The sequence below is a fragment of the Aethalodelphis obliquidens genome, unplaced genomic scaffold (genome assembly GCF_003676395.1).
Source record: "Aethalodelphis obliquidens isolate GAN/ISIS:26980383/991018 unplaced genomic scaffold, ASM367639v1 scaffold22, whole genome shotgun sequence".
Taxonomy (NCBI): Eukaryota; Metazoa; Chordata; class Mammalia; order Artiodactyla; family Delphinidae; genus Aethalodelphis; species Aethalodelphis obliquidens.
The window spans coordinates 6,985,467-7,001,366 of NW_020837966.1; the positions used below are offsets into that span (position 1 = coordinate 6,985,467).

Genomic DNA, 15,900 nt, shown 5'->3' on the forward strand with positions numbered 1-15,900 from the left:
GACTGGTCCTTTTCCTTCCAGGACAGGAGGCCAGGCTTCTCATTGGGCTGATCTGTGTTGCCGCCTCTCTGCACGCTGCCTGTCTTATTGCTGGAATCACATTTACTCCAATTTATGTCTTTACTTCTAGGCCACATCTATGGTTTATCTGGGAACTAAGTCAAGCGTAGTGTCTTCCAGCTTTATGATAAAATGCAATTTTCTCAAGAAATGAAGGAAAATTCTTCATTTTCAAGGGCTAGTTTAGAAAAGGAATTCCTGCTAAAGGTAGCATCTCAAACACAACTCGATCTGGGAGCCCTTGGAAACTACACCTTGGGCTGTGGAACCTAAACTTGAGGATCACCACTCGCTAGTTCTGGGACCTTGGAGGAGATACTTGACCTCCCTGGGCTTCAGGTTTTGAAACCGAGTGAGGCCCTGTGGGACTCCTGGGCACGGAGGCCCTCTTGTCCTCTCTTTCTTGTAGGCAAGACTCCAGGTTCCATGACCTTCCCTGAGTTCCAAAGGGCAGATTGGAAGAGTTGCTAATCACGGGAGGAGCAGCCAGGAAACCACCTGAGTTGAGATTAAGGAAGTGCAAGTCCGGCACACGCCCTGATCTTGTCAGAGACTCCACCCTTGGACCTATTGTTATCAAACCCTTCATCAGGTCCTCTGGGGTGGGGACACATAGTTTCTCCAGGCAGGAGCCTGCTGTGTCCCCGTTTGCCTGGCAAAGTAATAAAGCTATCCTTTTCTACTTCACCCAAAACTCTGTCCCCGAGATTTGATTTGGCAGTGGTGTAGAGAGAGGCTGAGCTTTCAGCATCAGTTTCCCATTTGTAAAGGAGGCTGATAACAGTGCCTGCCTAGGGGGTTTATTATGAGGGTCCAGAGGGTTCCATGCCCATGGAGTTAGAACAGCGCCTGATACACAGTAAGCCCTCAGGACACTGTTAGTTACTGAGAGACCTTGAGTGAGTCACTTTCCGTGTCTGGGTTTGGGTTATGTCCTCTGTAGAAGGCAAAAAGCGTGGGAGTCAGAGGAGACTATCTCACAGTTCTAATCAAGCATCCTGTAAACCCACTGTGGACCCCGCCCTTCGGCAGTTTGTTCAGCAATAGATCAACTGAGGCAAGTTCAGTTTGACAGCATTGCCTTTCTTCCTGAAAGCATCAATTTTAAGCACATTTGTGGTAGCTGAGGGTGGTTTTCAGCTCAGTTGCTTTCAGGACGGGGCAGAAGTGACAGATGTTTCTAAGCGAAGGGGTGTTACTCTCATGAGCCCTTTCCAGCATTTGTGTAAGGACTGGGGCCTCTCCTGTTTCTTACTGTACTTCCCTGCTGTGGGCCTCTTCTTGAAATCCTTACCAAATTGATGGGAGAAATATTTCCTTAAGTCTGCTGGCAATTCCATCAGGTAGGGTGGGATTCTCTAAAACTCTTTTTTTTTTTTTTTTTTTCAGTGAGAACATTCCTAGCACTTTCTTTTTTTGCTAAGATTTCTGTTTCCTGCCTCTAGAAGATCATTCTTTCAAGAACTTTAAAATACTTTATCTTGACTTATGTCACGGTCAGTGTCACCAGCTAGTGTTTACACTCTGTATTCATGGACCTGAGTGGTTTAGATGGTCCTAATTGACACACAGATATTTGCTCCTACCCTCCCTTTGGGAGGAGACAAACCTGTTGCCTTGCCATTGTGTGTGTGTGTGTGTGTGTGTGTGTTTAAACAAAAGATTTGCAGAAGAGTATTTGGGAAAATCTTAGTAAGCAGAAGACCCAAATTATTACTGTTGTTGTTAATAATTGTGTTTAACATCTTTTGAGTGCTTATTCTGTGCTAGGCACTGTTCTAAGTGATTTATAGTTACTGTTTTATTTAATCCTCATGAATACCTCCCTATCCAATGAGCAGGGATTATACTTATAGCTCCATTTTACAGACAAATAAATTGAGGCACTAGTGGCATTAAAGGACTTTGACCAAGGTCACACAAGTGGGGGATACTAGAGCCAAGATTTAAACTTGGTTCTGTCTTTGCTCATCTACTTGATTTCTCCTGAGCGCCCGCTTTCTCAGGTGCACTACAGGACCTGTGCTGCTAAACGCTCTGCTTGGCTGGCGTGAAAAGAGCTCCAAAAGAACAGTTAGAAACCCCGGGCTTGGGTCGTAGCTCCACCACTTTCCAGATGGCCTTGGACAAGTAATTTTCATCCTTTGAAGCTGTCTTTTAAGAGAATATCTGGTGTTCATGAGGTAGATAATGTACACAACAGGGCTTTATAAGCAGTAAAGTACTGTCAAGTGTAAGCTATGAATGCCTTGCAAGAGAATTCTAGCCCTTCTTGCTTGAAGTTTATCATTTTCAGCAATACTTTTGAAGAGAGAGCTGGCAGTCTGTAGAAAACCAGTCTGTGAGCATGACTGGAGGGAGAGGGAAGTTTCATATCTGGAGACTGGAGGAGGGAAAACAGGGCCTTGTGGGCACAGAGTGACTGAGAACTTGAATAACAGGAAGGAGGGTTAAGAATAAATAAGGCGCAAACTATGATGCATAAAATAAGCTACCAGGACATATTGTACAACACAGGGAATATAGCCAATATTTTATAATAACTATAAATGGATTATAACCTTTAAAAATTGTGAATCACTATATTGTACACCTGTAACTTATATAATATTATATAATATTGTATGCTAACTATACTTCAGTAAAAAAAAAAAAAAATTACAAAGAAAAGGAATAAGTAAGGCACAAGAAGAGATGAATTCATTTAGAATGTTGGAGCTTCCGGAATTTATCTAGCCAGGTCAAAATCTGAAACCCATTCTAGGCTCAAAATCGATGGCTCTGGCCCTAAGAACTGCCTCGTTTTCTCAAAACTACACAAACACAAAGCAGTTTCTAGGATACACAGGTCTGCCCTGTAGTGCTTCTCCGAACAGTGTTGGTTCTGCTGTCCTGCCGGCTCACAGCCTTCCTCCCCGCATCCAAGACCAAGTGTGTGAGCTCCTCTCCAGGGTACTCAGCTGCTGGGGGTGGGGCAGGCAGTGTCCCCAGCATCCTCCCAGAGCCCCCCGAGATCGGCAGTGGTCAGCCTGCCCTGCCCCACGTGGGCCTCGCTGAAGGGATTCTCCTCTGGGCAGTGGGGCACGTTGGTTTGGAACGCTGGGATTCACCGTCAGGGAAAGGGTTATCTTTCACAATTAACCTGGAATCCAGTCAGTTAAAAAGAAGACAGGAAGAAATGTTTGCCTTTTTTTTTTTGCGCTGCGCCTTGGGCCTTGTGAGATCCTAGTTCCCCAAACTGGCCCGGCAGTGAAAGTGCTGAGTCCTAACCACTGGACCGCCAGGGAATTCCCACCTTTTTTTTTTTTGAATGGTTTTCTAGCCTTAGGTCAGCTAATGCTGCTCGCTGCCCTATTCAGCCTCTGGAGCCCGCTGCCTTCAGGGGAGAGGCCCCATGCTCCTGCCCAGGGGCCCCACCTTAGACGTCCCTGTGCTCTTGCTCTTCCCAAATTTAAAAAGACAGTTCTCTATTTTAGACCATAGACTTGCTTGGGGAAGTGGTGAGTTCTAATTTTTCTCCCCTCTTGATAAACTGTCCTTATTTAGTACACTAGGTACGCTCCCAGTACCCGTTCCGCTTTCCAGGGGAGGTAAAACCGTGATGGGTCTTCTTAAGTGAGTGCTGTGCTTGTAAATAACTAAAAATATCTCAGAAGAAAGAAAGAAAAAAAAAAGAATGAAGAGGAAAGTGACTCATTAGTTACTCTGTTAGTGTGTTTGCCATGTTCTAAAAGGGTCACAGTCATGTTTACAAACCAGTGCTTCTTGTGGTTAACTTAAGTATATCCTAGTTCGGCAGTAAGAATAATCAGCATGTGATTCAGACTAATATTTTGCTGTCTCTTACTATTTGATTAAATGACACTAAAATCTGAATAATGACTTGTGTCCCCCCTCTCTCTCTCTCTCTCTCTTTGCTGTTTTCAGTAGAGCATGCACCATTTTGAACGTGAATTTTCGGTAAAGTAAGCTATACTGATTTTTCTAACTTTAAAGATGCTCTGTTTCTGTATGTGAAATGGGACCCAGTGTGTCTAGCTCACTGAAGTGATGAACAAATGGGAAAGCAGATTCGAGACGATTTCCTTATCTGAATATTTAAATGAAATACAGCATCTTTAAAAAGCACCCAAGTGACTTCATTTACATTCATTTCATTTTCATCATGACCTTCAAAATCTTCATTTTCACTCTGATTTTAGTTCTAAAATAGAGCTCCAAAACCTGTAAATCAACTGCATGGCATTTTGGTATCTTTTAATTTTGGAAACCAGCACCTCACAGTCCTGTTGCTGCAAATGTGTCGGTTCCTTGTTCCCTCTGACAAAGGGGAAAAGGCGCTGGGCAGTTGCATTCTTGGTCACAGGGAAGCAACTTACAGCTTGTATAACTGACAATAGGGAAAAACAGTTCTTTTTTAAGCATCCTTAACAATACTTGAGTTGGGACATGAGTACAGCCTCCACGTCTTTCTGAGGTAAGAGGCTAAGGCGGTTCCAGAGAGCTGGGGCCTGCCTGCTTCCAGGGGTCCCCGCCCTCCACTCCCTCTCGAGGGTAGCTGGTAGGTGTGGTGTTGGTCTCGCGGCCATGTGGCCTCCCCTGATGTGTGTGGAGACCACAAAGGAACCCAGGCCGCAGACACGAGTAGACTGCCCACTGTCAGAGTTGGTCCAAGGCAAGGGGACGCTCAAACGTCCTTTTGACGGGGCTAGGGACAGTGTTTCTGGCGAGACATTCCTACCCAGATCTAACCTGTGCTCTTGCTGCAACAGTCTGTGGCCTGTTGCAGGGCCTCCGCTGGATTTCCAGGCTCCCATCTGAGGTTCTGGGGAGGGTGGAGTAGTTGGCTCTTGGGGTTTTTGTCTAAGAGAAGGTAAGATTGGAGAGATCAGGGCTGACCTGGTGATCACTGGAGGTAAGCTGTTTCAGAGCATCCGTCATCCTGGGGTGTTGCAGGCCAATGTTTTTCAAAGCTGGGTGAATTCATTTGGCAATCAGCCTGACACGGAATCTGGTTTTGTCTGCGGCCTGGGGATGAGGGTGATAGGAGGCCTCTGGGGGGGCGCCCCCTCATATTTGGGGAGTGGGGGGCCCGGGCATTAGGCAGTTGTTCCCAGGTTTGCTCCAGGCCAAAGAGCCAAGTCCGAATTTGGCCCCTTGTTAACATTCCCCCCTCCCACATCATTACCAACGTGTTGTAGCTTAAGCTCCAGTGAACCTTTAAAGGAATTTTGTGGACGACAGAAGAGGCAAAAAGGAAAAACTTAAAAAAAAAAAAAATCGATGGAGGCTGTAATTAGAGACTGTGAGTCCCTGGGTCTATGTTCTTGCCTCCTCCAGTGTTGACCTTCAGACCTGGACCTCCTCTCCCCTTCCAGAGCATTCTGAGCTGCTCCTGGCCCTAATCATACATATCAGGATCTGCCCTAGTTGTTGCAGGCCCAATGATGAAAGGTGGACCTCATGGGACATCGTGCCCTTTACGACTGGTTGGGCCCTCTGTGAGGGGACCACAGGTGACCTGCTCTTTCCTCTTGGATGGACATAGTCTCCTTTCTCACAGCCCTCAGCATCATATTATAGGCACAGGCTACCCTGTGGCACTTTGGACAGTGTATTTATTTATGCTGCCTACATATGCAAAGCGATTCATTCAGACAGTTTCAGCCTTTACTTGTAAGATGAAGATCCATTTACGGAATACCACGCCCCAATTCCCAAACTCTGTGGTAGTGAATTTGCACTTTTAATTTAGAGTGCCTAGTAATGAGGCCAAAGTCAAGGGATGGTTCCTCACGAGGGCCAAGCAGTTTCGTTCTGTGCCAAGAGAGCAGCCTGTACCCAAGTCCAGTTCCGGAGGCCCATCTCTAGCCTCCGAGAATCCTGGGCTAGAAGACTTGCAGTCTCTGGATGGCCAATTCCATGCGTTTAGTGGAACAAAGTGCTACTGCAGGCCTGTCTTCTCGTCTATAACCCTCACTGACTCTTCTGCCAGGGTCAAAGCACAAAGCTGGGAGGCAGACATGCTGGCACTCATTTGGGTACGTGTTGGGCCGTACATGTCAAGCCCAGATTCTGCTGCCCTTTTCTGGCCGTTGGGTGAGAGTGCTGGGAAGGGGAGGGGGCAGCTGGGAGGGCACTGGCGCCCACTCAGTCCTCCGGGCTCTGCAGTTGAGTTCCAAGAGGCTTCAGAGGCCGTCTCCTCTCCTCCTGGTATTTTACGGGTCACTTTCCAAGAACCCCCTTCAGAGGAATGCTTATGTCACACACTTACTCTCCCTGCTCTTTTCATCTCAACAGTCATTTCAGGTTTGAAGTCCTTTTTATCTCTGTAACCCTGTAACGTAAAGCCAGGAACATTTCCCCATAATCCACCTTGGCATAGAACATAATAGAACTTCATTCATTAGTTGTTATTGTACAGAACCAGTGAAAATTACATTTTGTTCATTTGTCTGTATTTAATGTTTATTTGTATTGCTATATTATTTTTTGAGAATTCCAAGATTGCAGAGCATGAGTGTGTGCATCTGTGTGATTCTTTAATTTCAGCTGCCTTAGGTTTGGGTAAAGATGTAAAGGAAGGTAAGTGGTCTTCTATGAAATACAATGCTTTAACCATTGCCTATCACAGTTGGGAAAAAGGTTGCACTTACTGAAGTATTTTATGGATGATCCTGACCACTCATCCATATAAACTCAAGTAGCAGTTGGTATGTTTACCTAGTATCACCACAGCTCAGTAGCAGTTTGAGGGAGGTGGTAGGGGAGCCATCTAGCAGAATGTCTTCTGTGGTAGCACTGGGGTGGGGTAGAGGATAAGACTAGAAAGAGATGTGGAGTCACGGGGAGCTGCAAGGGTCACAGGAAATGGGACAACTGTGACACAGTCAAGTTCTTCTTTAAAGCAGGGCTTTTTTTTTTTTTTTTTTTTGTGGCCATGCCACATGGCACGTGGGTTCTTAGTTGCGGCATGCAGGATCTTAGTTCCCCAGACCAGGGATCAAACCCACGCCTCCCTGCACTGGAAGCACGGAGTCTTAACCACTGGACAGTCAGGGAAGTCCCAGCAGGGATTTTTCTGTACCTAGTGTTTATTTTGTCCCAAGAGGACAATTCATTCATTGATTCAAAACTGTAAAATTCGAGCGCCCAATGTTTGTGTTTCTGAAAGCTAAGGGAGGATTCAGATACCTGTCCAGTTACCTGCTCCTTGCCCACCAGGGTACAGCTCGGCATTCCGGTCTCCCCTGACACTTCAGCAAAGATGTAGGGTTAGGGCATTTCCATCCTGTCCCTGGGTTGGGCCACAGTGGAAACATGGGTGCTTGAGGAAGATTCCTCCCTGAGAATACCATTGCTGGAGAGAGAAAGCCCTCTGCGCCTTGCTGTGCATTGCTAACATTAGCGTTTTATGTTTTTTTCATGCAACCTAATAGGAAATGATTATTCAAGATGGATGCCCCTGGGGAGCCCATAACCCAGCAGACAATGGTTACTTGCCGAGAATCCTAAGTGATTTGTCATTTTATGTTAAATCACGTCCTTCAAATATTGTGTGTTGGAGCAGCTAAAGAACCGTTCATCCCTTACTAGTAATTGATATTCCAGTAGCCCAGCTCTATGCATACAGATGTCTATCTTTCATTGCTAGCTCAGGAATAGGTGGAGCTGCCTGGAACCTGGAAAAAGTAGCTAATGGAACTTTTCTTTTGGGACCATGATTAAAGTTTGGAAATGGAAGTAGAGCCTCATCTATGCTGAGAATGTCGCTATGTATAGTTTCATGTAATCTGTGATATTGTTCAGTCTTTTCTCACATGACTATTGGGAGAAATGGCGACTTTTAATTAATTCCCCTTTAATGCTTCTACGTTTCTTGTTCAAGTATTTAAAAAAAATCACACAGTACAGGGTGTGTTGGCCCGTTTGAGGGAAAACATTTGCAGTCTCACCGAAGTCCTTTCTGCCCAGGACTGAGCAGTAGCACGGATACAGGGTGTGTGGAGATACTGACTGTGCCGTTTCCTCCACAGGGATGTCCGCGTTACCCCCACCTCCTCCACCTGCGCCTCCGCCACCAGCAGCTCCCTTGCCTCCTGCGAGCACAGAGGCGCCCACACAGCTTCCGCCCCAGGCTGTGAATGGTGTGAGCCGAGGGGCCTTACTCAGCTCCATCCAGAATTTCCAAAAAGGAACTTTGAGGAAAGCCGAAACCTGTGATCATAGTGCTCCTAAGATCGGCTAAAGCTTTGTGTTTACACTTGGAGGGAAAATTTGTTTTGTTTTCCTTCCACCTGCAACCCCTAAAGTACCCTCTATCTGGATGAATAATTGCTGAGCCAGTACAGTCACATACGACTTCGCAGATGCTCATGTAAGAGGCTTTTCAAGAGGGAAATAGTCTTCAAGTAGAATAAAGTCAGGCTGGCATTGCTGCCTTAAGAAATAGTTTGCTCCTTTGTTACTCTTGTAAAGGAGTCTTGCTCTTCCTCTAATGGTCATCTTTTGGTGGCAGCAGCATATTGGAATCAATTATTTCCACCAACAGAAGGAAGTGGACAAAAAACAATGACAATATACAGTCACAGCGGTGGATGGCCTTCATGTCGCAATCCCTCCTATACCATTAGACAGCTCCTAGAAATGTTCCTCTCAGAGTTCATTTCTCTATTCTAAAGCATTTTCTGGTTATTTCTTAGATAACTCCCATTTTTGCTACCTTAATTTCATCCTAGACATTAACACTGTAGCCCAAAGCATAGTTATGTCGCTGAGAGTCAGAGAAGCAACTGAGTTCTTCATTTTCCCTTCAAGTGGAACGGGGAAAGTTCGTAACAGTCTATTAAGTTCAAACAGGAACTCCATTGTGGTTATAGAACTCAGGGCTGCTAAAGGAACTACTCTAGACTCTTAGTTCCTTTTAGTATGTATCGAACGGACAAAAAAATGTTGACATCCGAAAAAGCTCTTGCCAATTAGAGGATCTTCTTAATCCTCAGCAATTAAGTCAAGTTTGGCGTTTGTGGGGGTGGATTATTATTACAACACAAGTACATCTGGCAAAATCAGTTCTGATTTTCCAAAGATTTATCCAAATATATCATCTTTTTAATGTTACTCATTTATTAGAAAGATCCTTTATCCTATGATTTGCTTAAACCCTTAAATAAATTGCACTTTAAAGGATTATAAATAATCCATCTAAAAATTCAAGTTACACACATCAGTGTTGGTTACTATGCAGAGAGAATGTCATTGTGTATAGTTTCATGTAATCTGTGATAAATGTTCAGCTGTATTTTTTATTAAAATAAACCATGTCTAGAAAATGTGTTATTTGTAGCTTGGCTAGATATTTTAAATGGGAACTTTTTGTAGTAACTTTGGTAAATATAAAGAAAAGATTCACACAGTATTTCTAAAGTTTCCTCCCTACCTATTCTATCTCTATTTTCTTTTGTGTCGTATTTTCCCTCTTAATTAATAAGAGCTAACAATCCTGTGTTCCTGTTTTAATTAGGTACCACTTGTATGCTTCTATAACTAATTTAAATCTATCTTTTCCATCTCAATTTCTGAAGAGGGCAGTGTATGGCAGAGTGTGTGTTTGTTGGCAGTGGGAAAAATACCTGACACAGATTTTGGTTTAACTTTAAAGAGAACCTACTAGAATTAGGCATTTGAAGAGTCGGGGGGCAAGTTCCTGTTTTAAGTAAGTAATGCAGTCTAGGAGATTAATGATTACTGATTAGTTCCCGATGGCAGTAATTTCTTAACAGAATTTTAAGACTTCTATCCCACATTTATTATCTCAAGAATATAAAAATACAATTAGTCATAGTTAGGAATTCCTTTATTCCTTATCAAAACAGTCTAACAGTAAACGTAAATTATATGCTTTTATTTTTACATATAAGTTATGTTTTTTTGGAGAGATCTTTCATCAGGACTCTTGCCACATTTATACCTTGTCCTTCTAATGAGAGGGTAAAATTTTACATTAATCTTATTCAAAGAACATGGCTATTGTAACAGATAAAAAAAGCGTGGCCCCTAGGCAGGAGAGTGGAGAGTTTTTCCACAGACATATTTAAACTTCTTCCCAGTACAAAAACGTATGTTGTTGCTTTAGACATAACTTTACAAATCAAAAGGTCCTATAGGACAATCCAGATGAAATGTCATTAAGTATTTTAAGGAAATCCCAATGACTTGAAATTCAAGTCCAAGCTACATATTTAGTGCTTTCTTTATTGCAAATATGATGTCTTTAACCTGAGGTACAGAGTTGTCTTCTAGAACCTTTGCATAAGGCATAGGGACATCGGCACCGGTGACACGAACTACAGGAGCATCCAGAAAATTGAACGCGGGGCCTAAGAGGGAAGGAGGCGCAAATGAGAGAGGCATGAAAAACCAGCTGAGCACCACCACCTCAGCATAGCAGGTATGGCTGCCCAGAGAAGGAAAATCTGAAGAAGGAAATATGAAATCTGAAAGGAATGCTAATTACAGAGAATTGTCTCTGGCTTGCTTTCTTAAACATTTACCCAAAGGAAAAATACCAAGCTGACAAGTTGAAAATTCAAGTCATTTGACCACCCCTAGCTTTTGATTGTTTTGTCCTGTAACACAGTGTTTATTACAGTTTAACTATTCTGGAATCAGTTTCTCTGAAATACCTTCCATGATCCTGGCACAGATTTCAGCTCCTACTCCAAACTGTGGCCAGCCTCCTTCCACAGTTACAAGGTGATTGGTCTTCATGACACTGGCTTCTATTGTTTCAATGTCCATTGGTCTGATGGTTCGCATATTTATCACCTAAACAGATAATAAATAGCTTTACAGAGCCACTTCCTCACAAATATAGTCTTATCCCCAAAATGCCACTTCCTTTCTTGTTTCCTTTTAATCTTTGGGTCTAGGGAAACATAATCTGCCCATTCATGAACAAACTGTCAAAAGGGAAACTGTACTTAAAACAAAAATCTTTATCTCTACTACAAGCAGCTTTGTTCACTTACAGAATTCACTTATCCTCCCTTGGCCTTAACTTCCTCCTCATTAAAATAATAACTAACATGTGACCGCTTACCCTGTACCAGGCACTACACTAAGTATAATTCTACAACCACCCTAACGGGACAGTAAATGTATTATCCTCATTTTATAGCTGATGGCAGAGATTTAGAGTACGTAACATGCCCAAGTGTTAACTAGGAAGTGGTACCTCCTGGTTATGAAAGTGTTAGACTCGACGACTTCTAAGTTTTCTCTTCTCCCAAACTCCAGCTCCAAGGTTGGATCTTAACTTGACAAAACACATACTAAAAAGATCCAGACCCTAGGTGGTAGAAGGCTAGGTATTTGAAAAGCACGTAGGCTCCCAGCTTTAAGCAGAAGCAGAACTAAGTGACAAAGCAAGATTTTATACCTAATATCTGTTACAGAACTCAAACGCCTCTTTCTGGGTCTTAAAGGGAACTTTCTGATTCTTTTTTTTTTTAATAAATTTATTTTATTATTATTTTTTGTGTGTGTGGTACGCGGGCCTCTCACTGTTGTGGCCTCTCCCGTTGCAGAGCACAGGCTCCGGATGCGCAGGCACAGCGGCCATGGCTCACGGGCCCAGCCGCTCCGCAGCATGTGGGATCTTCCTGGACCGGGGCACGAACCTGTGTCCCCTGCATCGGCAGGTGGACTCTCAACCACTGCGCCACCAGGGAAGCCCTATTTATTTATTTTTGGCTGCGTTGGGTCTTTATTGCTGCGTGTGGGCTTTCTCTAGTTGCAACAAGCGGGGGCTACACTTCGTTGTGGTGTGCAGGCTTCTCACTGCAGTGGCTTCTCTTGTTGTGGAGCACGGGCTCTAGGTGCATGGGCTTCAGTAGTTGTGGCACATGGGCTCAGTAGCTGTGGCTCGCGGGCTCCAGAGCACAGGCTCAGTAGTTGTGGCGCACAGGCTTAGTTCTCCGCGGCATGTTGGATCTTCCCGAACCAGGGCTCGAACCTGTGTCCCCTGCGTTGGCAGGCGGATTCTTAACCACTGCGCCACCAGGCAAGTCCCCTGATTCTTTAAGAACAAGTGAATGTCCACTCACCTCACATTCAATTCCCTCTTTAGATAGCACCGTTGCAGCTTCTAAGCAGTGGCTCACAGGTCTTGAATGGGAAACTATGGTTACATGTGTCCCTGAAACAAAGTGGTCACAGATAAGAGGTCAGGTTGAAACCAAAGACACTGTCCTGCTCTGCAGCCAGCTATGGTTCTTCTTCATTTTAGAATCTTAAACTCAACTACATTCCAGCGAGATGAGGAATGTGGCAGCCTTTCTAGAAACGAAATACAAATCTACTGGACCAAGATTTAGAAAAGAACAAATATATGTGCAATCAGGGCATGACACATTTTAAACTTGAACTCATCCTATAATTTCCTAGTCAAAGTAAAGGGCAGTGACTTCTAGACTGAATTTGACCAACATAAATAGAGGGCACGGATTACAAATAATGTTTACATGTATACTAATTTCTCTTACCTTGCCTTTCTATTTTAGCTTTTCCAATAGGAATCAGAAAATCTTTTGACTGAGCCTCTGGGGGAAGTTCAAAAGGAACTCCATACATCAATTCATTCTCCAGCACCACCACTGCAAAATATACATATTTAAACCAAAGTAACTACATGACTAAAAATGTATATGCGGGCTTCCCTGGTAGCGCAGTGGTTGAGAGTCCGCCTGCCGATGCAGGGGACACGGGTTTGTGCCCTGGTCCGGGAAGATCCCACATGCCGCGTAGCGGCTGGGCCCGTGAGCCATGGCCGCTGAGCCTGTGCATCTGGAGCCTGTGCTCCGCCACGGGAGAGGCCACAACAGTGAGAGGCCTGCGAACCACCCCCCCCAAAAAGTATATGCAACACTATCATTCATATTGTGAAAAGTTTCACTGTGCTGATTAGGAAGCCTCATACCTATCGTGTCCAGTAGCCTTGAGGATGGTTTAAGTACAGACATCTGTAGTCTGGGCGATCCTGATTTTATCTATGGGGTTAAACTGGTGTTGTAGGTATGCAGCAAATTTCTCCGGTATCTAATTGGCCCCGTTATAGTCAGAAATAAGAAGAACACCACATTTTTTCCTATCTTTACTATATCTGTAAATCACTAACATTTTATATGATACGTCTAAGCCTAACTAGAAGTCTTTAATGGTTCCTTCCATGCAGATATTTCATTTTTGTTCTTTAATGTTCAAAAGAGACCCACAACACGTCACGCTACTGACCTGGATTGTTATCCCGAATGGCTGATTTAATAAGTCCTTTTGCATCCTCTGAACTCCATGGGCTGACCACCTTTAAGCCTGGGCAGTGCCCATACCAGGCAGCAAAGCACTGTGAGTGTTGGGCAGCTACGCCTGCTGAGGCGCCATTGGGCCCCCTGAAGACTATGGGCACAGACTGAAAGCCCGCTGACATGTAGTAGGTCTTGGCAGCTGAGTTTATAACCTGGTCGATGGCTTGCATAGAGAAGTTGAAGGTCATAAATTCACAAATGGGCCGCAACCCAGCCTGTCAAATCAAAAACATAGATGTTAAAAAGACGAGAAAGAGCAATTTAGAGTGGCACACCAGCACTTCGCTCCCCCAACATTCAAGCAATGTTTTTAAACGGTCATGTTGAAAGTAATCTCTTTGGATGAGATTCATAAAGAGGACTACATACCATAGCTGCACCTACAGCAATTCCAGCAAAACCCATCTAGAACGTAAAACGCAAACATAAGTAAAAATCCACAAAAATTAGAACAGTACCCTTTAATAGACATGCCCCTCAAAGGTCTGCTTCCTGATGGAAGGCTTACCTCAGATATGGGAGTGTCTATGATCCTCTTATCTCCATATTTCTTCCACAGGCCTCGACTAACCTACAATTAAGCAATGACCCCATTACCTTTAATTGTACTGGGGGCAAATGGCCATCTCAGTTCTGTGTAGCTTTCATGTATCTTGGTTACCTTATATGCCCCATCATATTGGGCAACTTCTTCCCCAAGTAGAAATACCTTCTCATCTCTTTCCAGCTCCTCATCCATACCTTGATTTATAGCCTCACGAACTGTCACCTGTCACAGGTATGGGAAAGCAGTCAATAAGCTACAGCATTACTTAGGAGACTATTGAGATTCTCTCTCTTGACCTAGGCTGCCCACAGCACACAATGTAAAAACTATCACTAGAACAGGCTTCTCTTCAAAAGTTCAAAAAATTCAAAAAGTAACATTTCTATCACTCATAGCCAGTCTTTGATTGGATGTGTAAATGAGAAGTATACTGAACACTTTATTGATGTGCACCTAAGCTTAAGAAATCTGCTTGCTGGCCATACCAGCTCATAGGTGGCTTCCTAAGTAGAAAAGTGAATTTTATTTCCACATCTGGTATACTGTGGGGCAGCGAACAGTCAAGGAAGCCTAAATAATACTACATATTGAGCGCTCGCTAGGTGCCAGGCACTGCCAAACACTTTGCCTTCAGGATGTAGGAGTTATTTTACTACACAGGTTGGTAGAATCCTCCAGTAACAAAAAGGGGGAGAGCGGGCAATTCCTCAAAACGTTGAACACAGAATTACCATATAATCCAACAATCCCACTTCTAGATATAGACCCAAAAGAACTGAAAAGCAGGGACTCAGATAATCGGACACCAATGTTCACAGCAGCATTATTCACAAACCCAACAGGTGGAAGCAACCCAAATGTCCACCAAAGATGAATGGATCAGCAAAATGTGGTATATGCCTACAACGGAATATCATTCAGCCTTAAAAAGGAATGAAATTCTGACACATGCTACAACATGGATGAACCTTGAAAACATGCTAAGTGAAATAAGCCAGACATAAAAGGACAAATGCTGTATGATTCCATTTATGGGAGGTCCCTAGAGTAGATAAATTAATAGGCACAGAACGCACAATACAGGTTACCAGGGGCTAATGGGATGGAGAGTTATTGTTCAATGGGTACAGTTTCTGTTTGGGATGATGACAAAGTTCTGGTGGTGAATGGACAACGTGGTGAATGTACTTAGTCCCACTGCGTATACAGTTTAAAAGGGTAAATTTTCTTATATTTTACCACAAGAAAAAATTTTAAGGGGGAGGGTGAGGGAAGAAGCGTCAAGTCTAGTTCCCTCATATCCGACATCTGATTCCCCTGAGCCTCGCGTGGGTGACATGCGGCCCCAGCTTCCGCGCCGGGACGAGGGGCCTCGCCGGCCCGGCTAGCTTCCAGGCCAGTTACCTGCAGAGCAGCCGGCGCGGTCCGGTGGAAGCGCCTCCTCAGCAGCCCGGAGACCTGGCGGGGAGAGAGAGAGAGAGAGATAGAGAGAGAGAGAGAGGACGCTCTGAGGGGACGCAGACTGGGCAGGGGTCGCGCAGGGTCATGGGCCCGAGAGCCGCTGCCGACCTGCTCAAGGGGTCTCCGCGTCAAGGCAGCCACCACCGCCATCTTGACCGTGTCCTCTAGCCGCCGCCGGATGACGACACAGCAGGGACGCGGACTAGTCAGGCCCTATTTCCCCTGCCGGTGCGGGCCAATGGCAGGGCACGGCGTCTGCGTGTCCCGCCCCCCAGGGCGTCGGGGGCCGAGGGGTGGGGCCAAGGAGGCGTGTCGGGTGTCTAGCCACTCAGCCTGAGGCAGCCTGGGATCAACGTTATTGAGAGCTGCCGGCTCCTGGCGCGCGGGTTGCACGCCGGGAGCGCGTCCCTGCGTGTTGATACGTGGATCTCAGGGACCAAAAATCAGACTCTAAGAATCATAACTCGA

General features: G+C 44.7%; 2 protein-coding genes across 22 annotated transcripts in view; one reads left to right on the forward strand and one right to left on the reverse strand.

Moving 5' to 3' along the window:
* PXK (PX domain containing serine/threonine kinase like) overlaps window positions 1-9,396 on the forward strand; it is a 75,575-nt gene extending 66,179 nt beyond the window's left edge. For 7 of the 20 annotated variants that reach the window (XM_027121210.1, XM_027121211.1, XM_027121209.1 and 4 more), the window contains one exon: window positions 8,097-9,396. In XM_027121210.1, coding sequence (XP_026977011.1) covers window positions 8,097-8,308 — 212 coding nt within the window. In that variant the 3' untranslated portion in view covers window positions 8,309-9,396. Of the gene's footprint in view, window positions 1-3,987; window positions 4,026-6,612; window positions 6,650-8,096 lie in introns of all 20 variants that reach the window. The other 13 variants (XM_027121216.1, XM_027121226.1, XM_027121212.1 and 10 more) reach the window with 5 other exon arrangements.
* A 502-nt stretch (window positions 9,397-9,898) lies between these two features.
* On the reverse strand, window positions 9,899-15,668 carry PDHB (pyruvate dehydrogenase E1 subunit beta). 2 transcript variants are annotated; one of them, XM_027121231.1, is made up of 10 exons: window positions 15,541-15,668; window positions 15,376-15,429; window positions 14,086-14,193; window positions 13,933-13,995; window positions 13,794-13,829; window positions 13,354-13,639; window positions 12,606-12,716; window positions 12,168-12,259; window positions 10,746-10,887; window positions 9,899-10,439 (listed from the first exon to the last, which is right to left on the reverse strand). In XM_027121231.1, exons 1-10 carry the CDS (start codon window positions 15,580-15,582, stop codon window positions 10,294-10,296), a joined length of 1,080 nt encoding a protein of 359 aa, XP_026977032.1. In that variant the 5' UTR covers window positions 15,583-15,668; the 3' UTR covers window positions 9,899-10,293. The 2 variants fall into 2 exon arrangements, with proteins under 2 accessions (XP_026977032.1, XP_026977033.1); XM_027121232.1 differs by lacking the exon at window positions 12,606-12,716 and having other exon boundaries at window positions 15,541-15,615.
* Window positions 15,669-15,900: the final 232 nt, after the last annotated feature.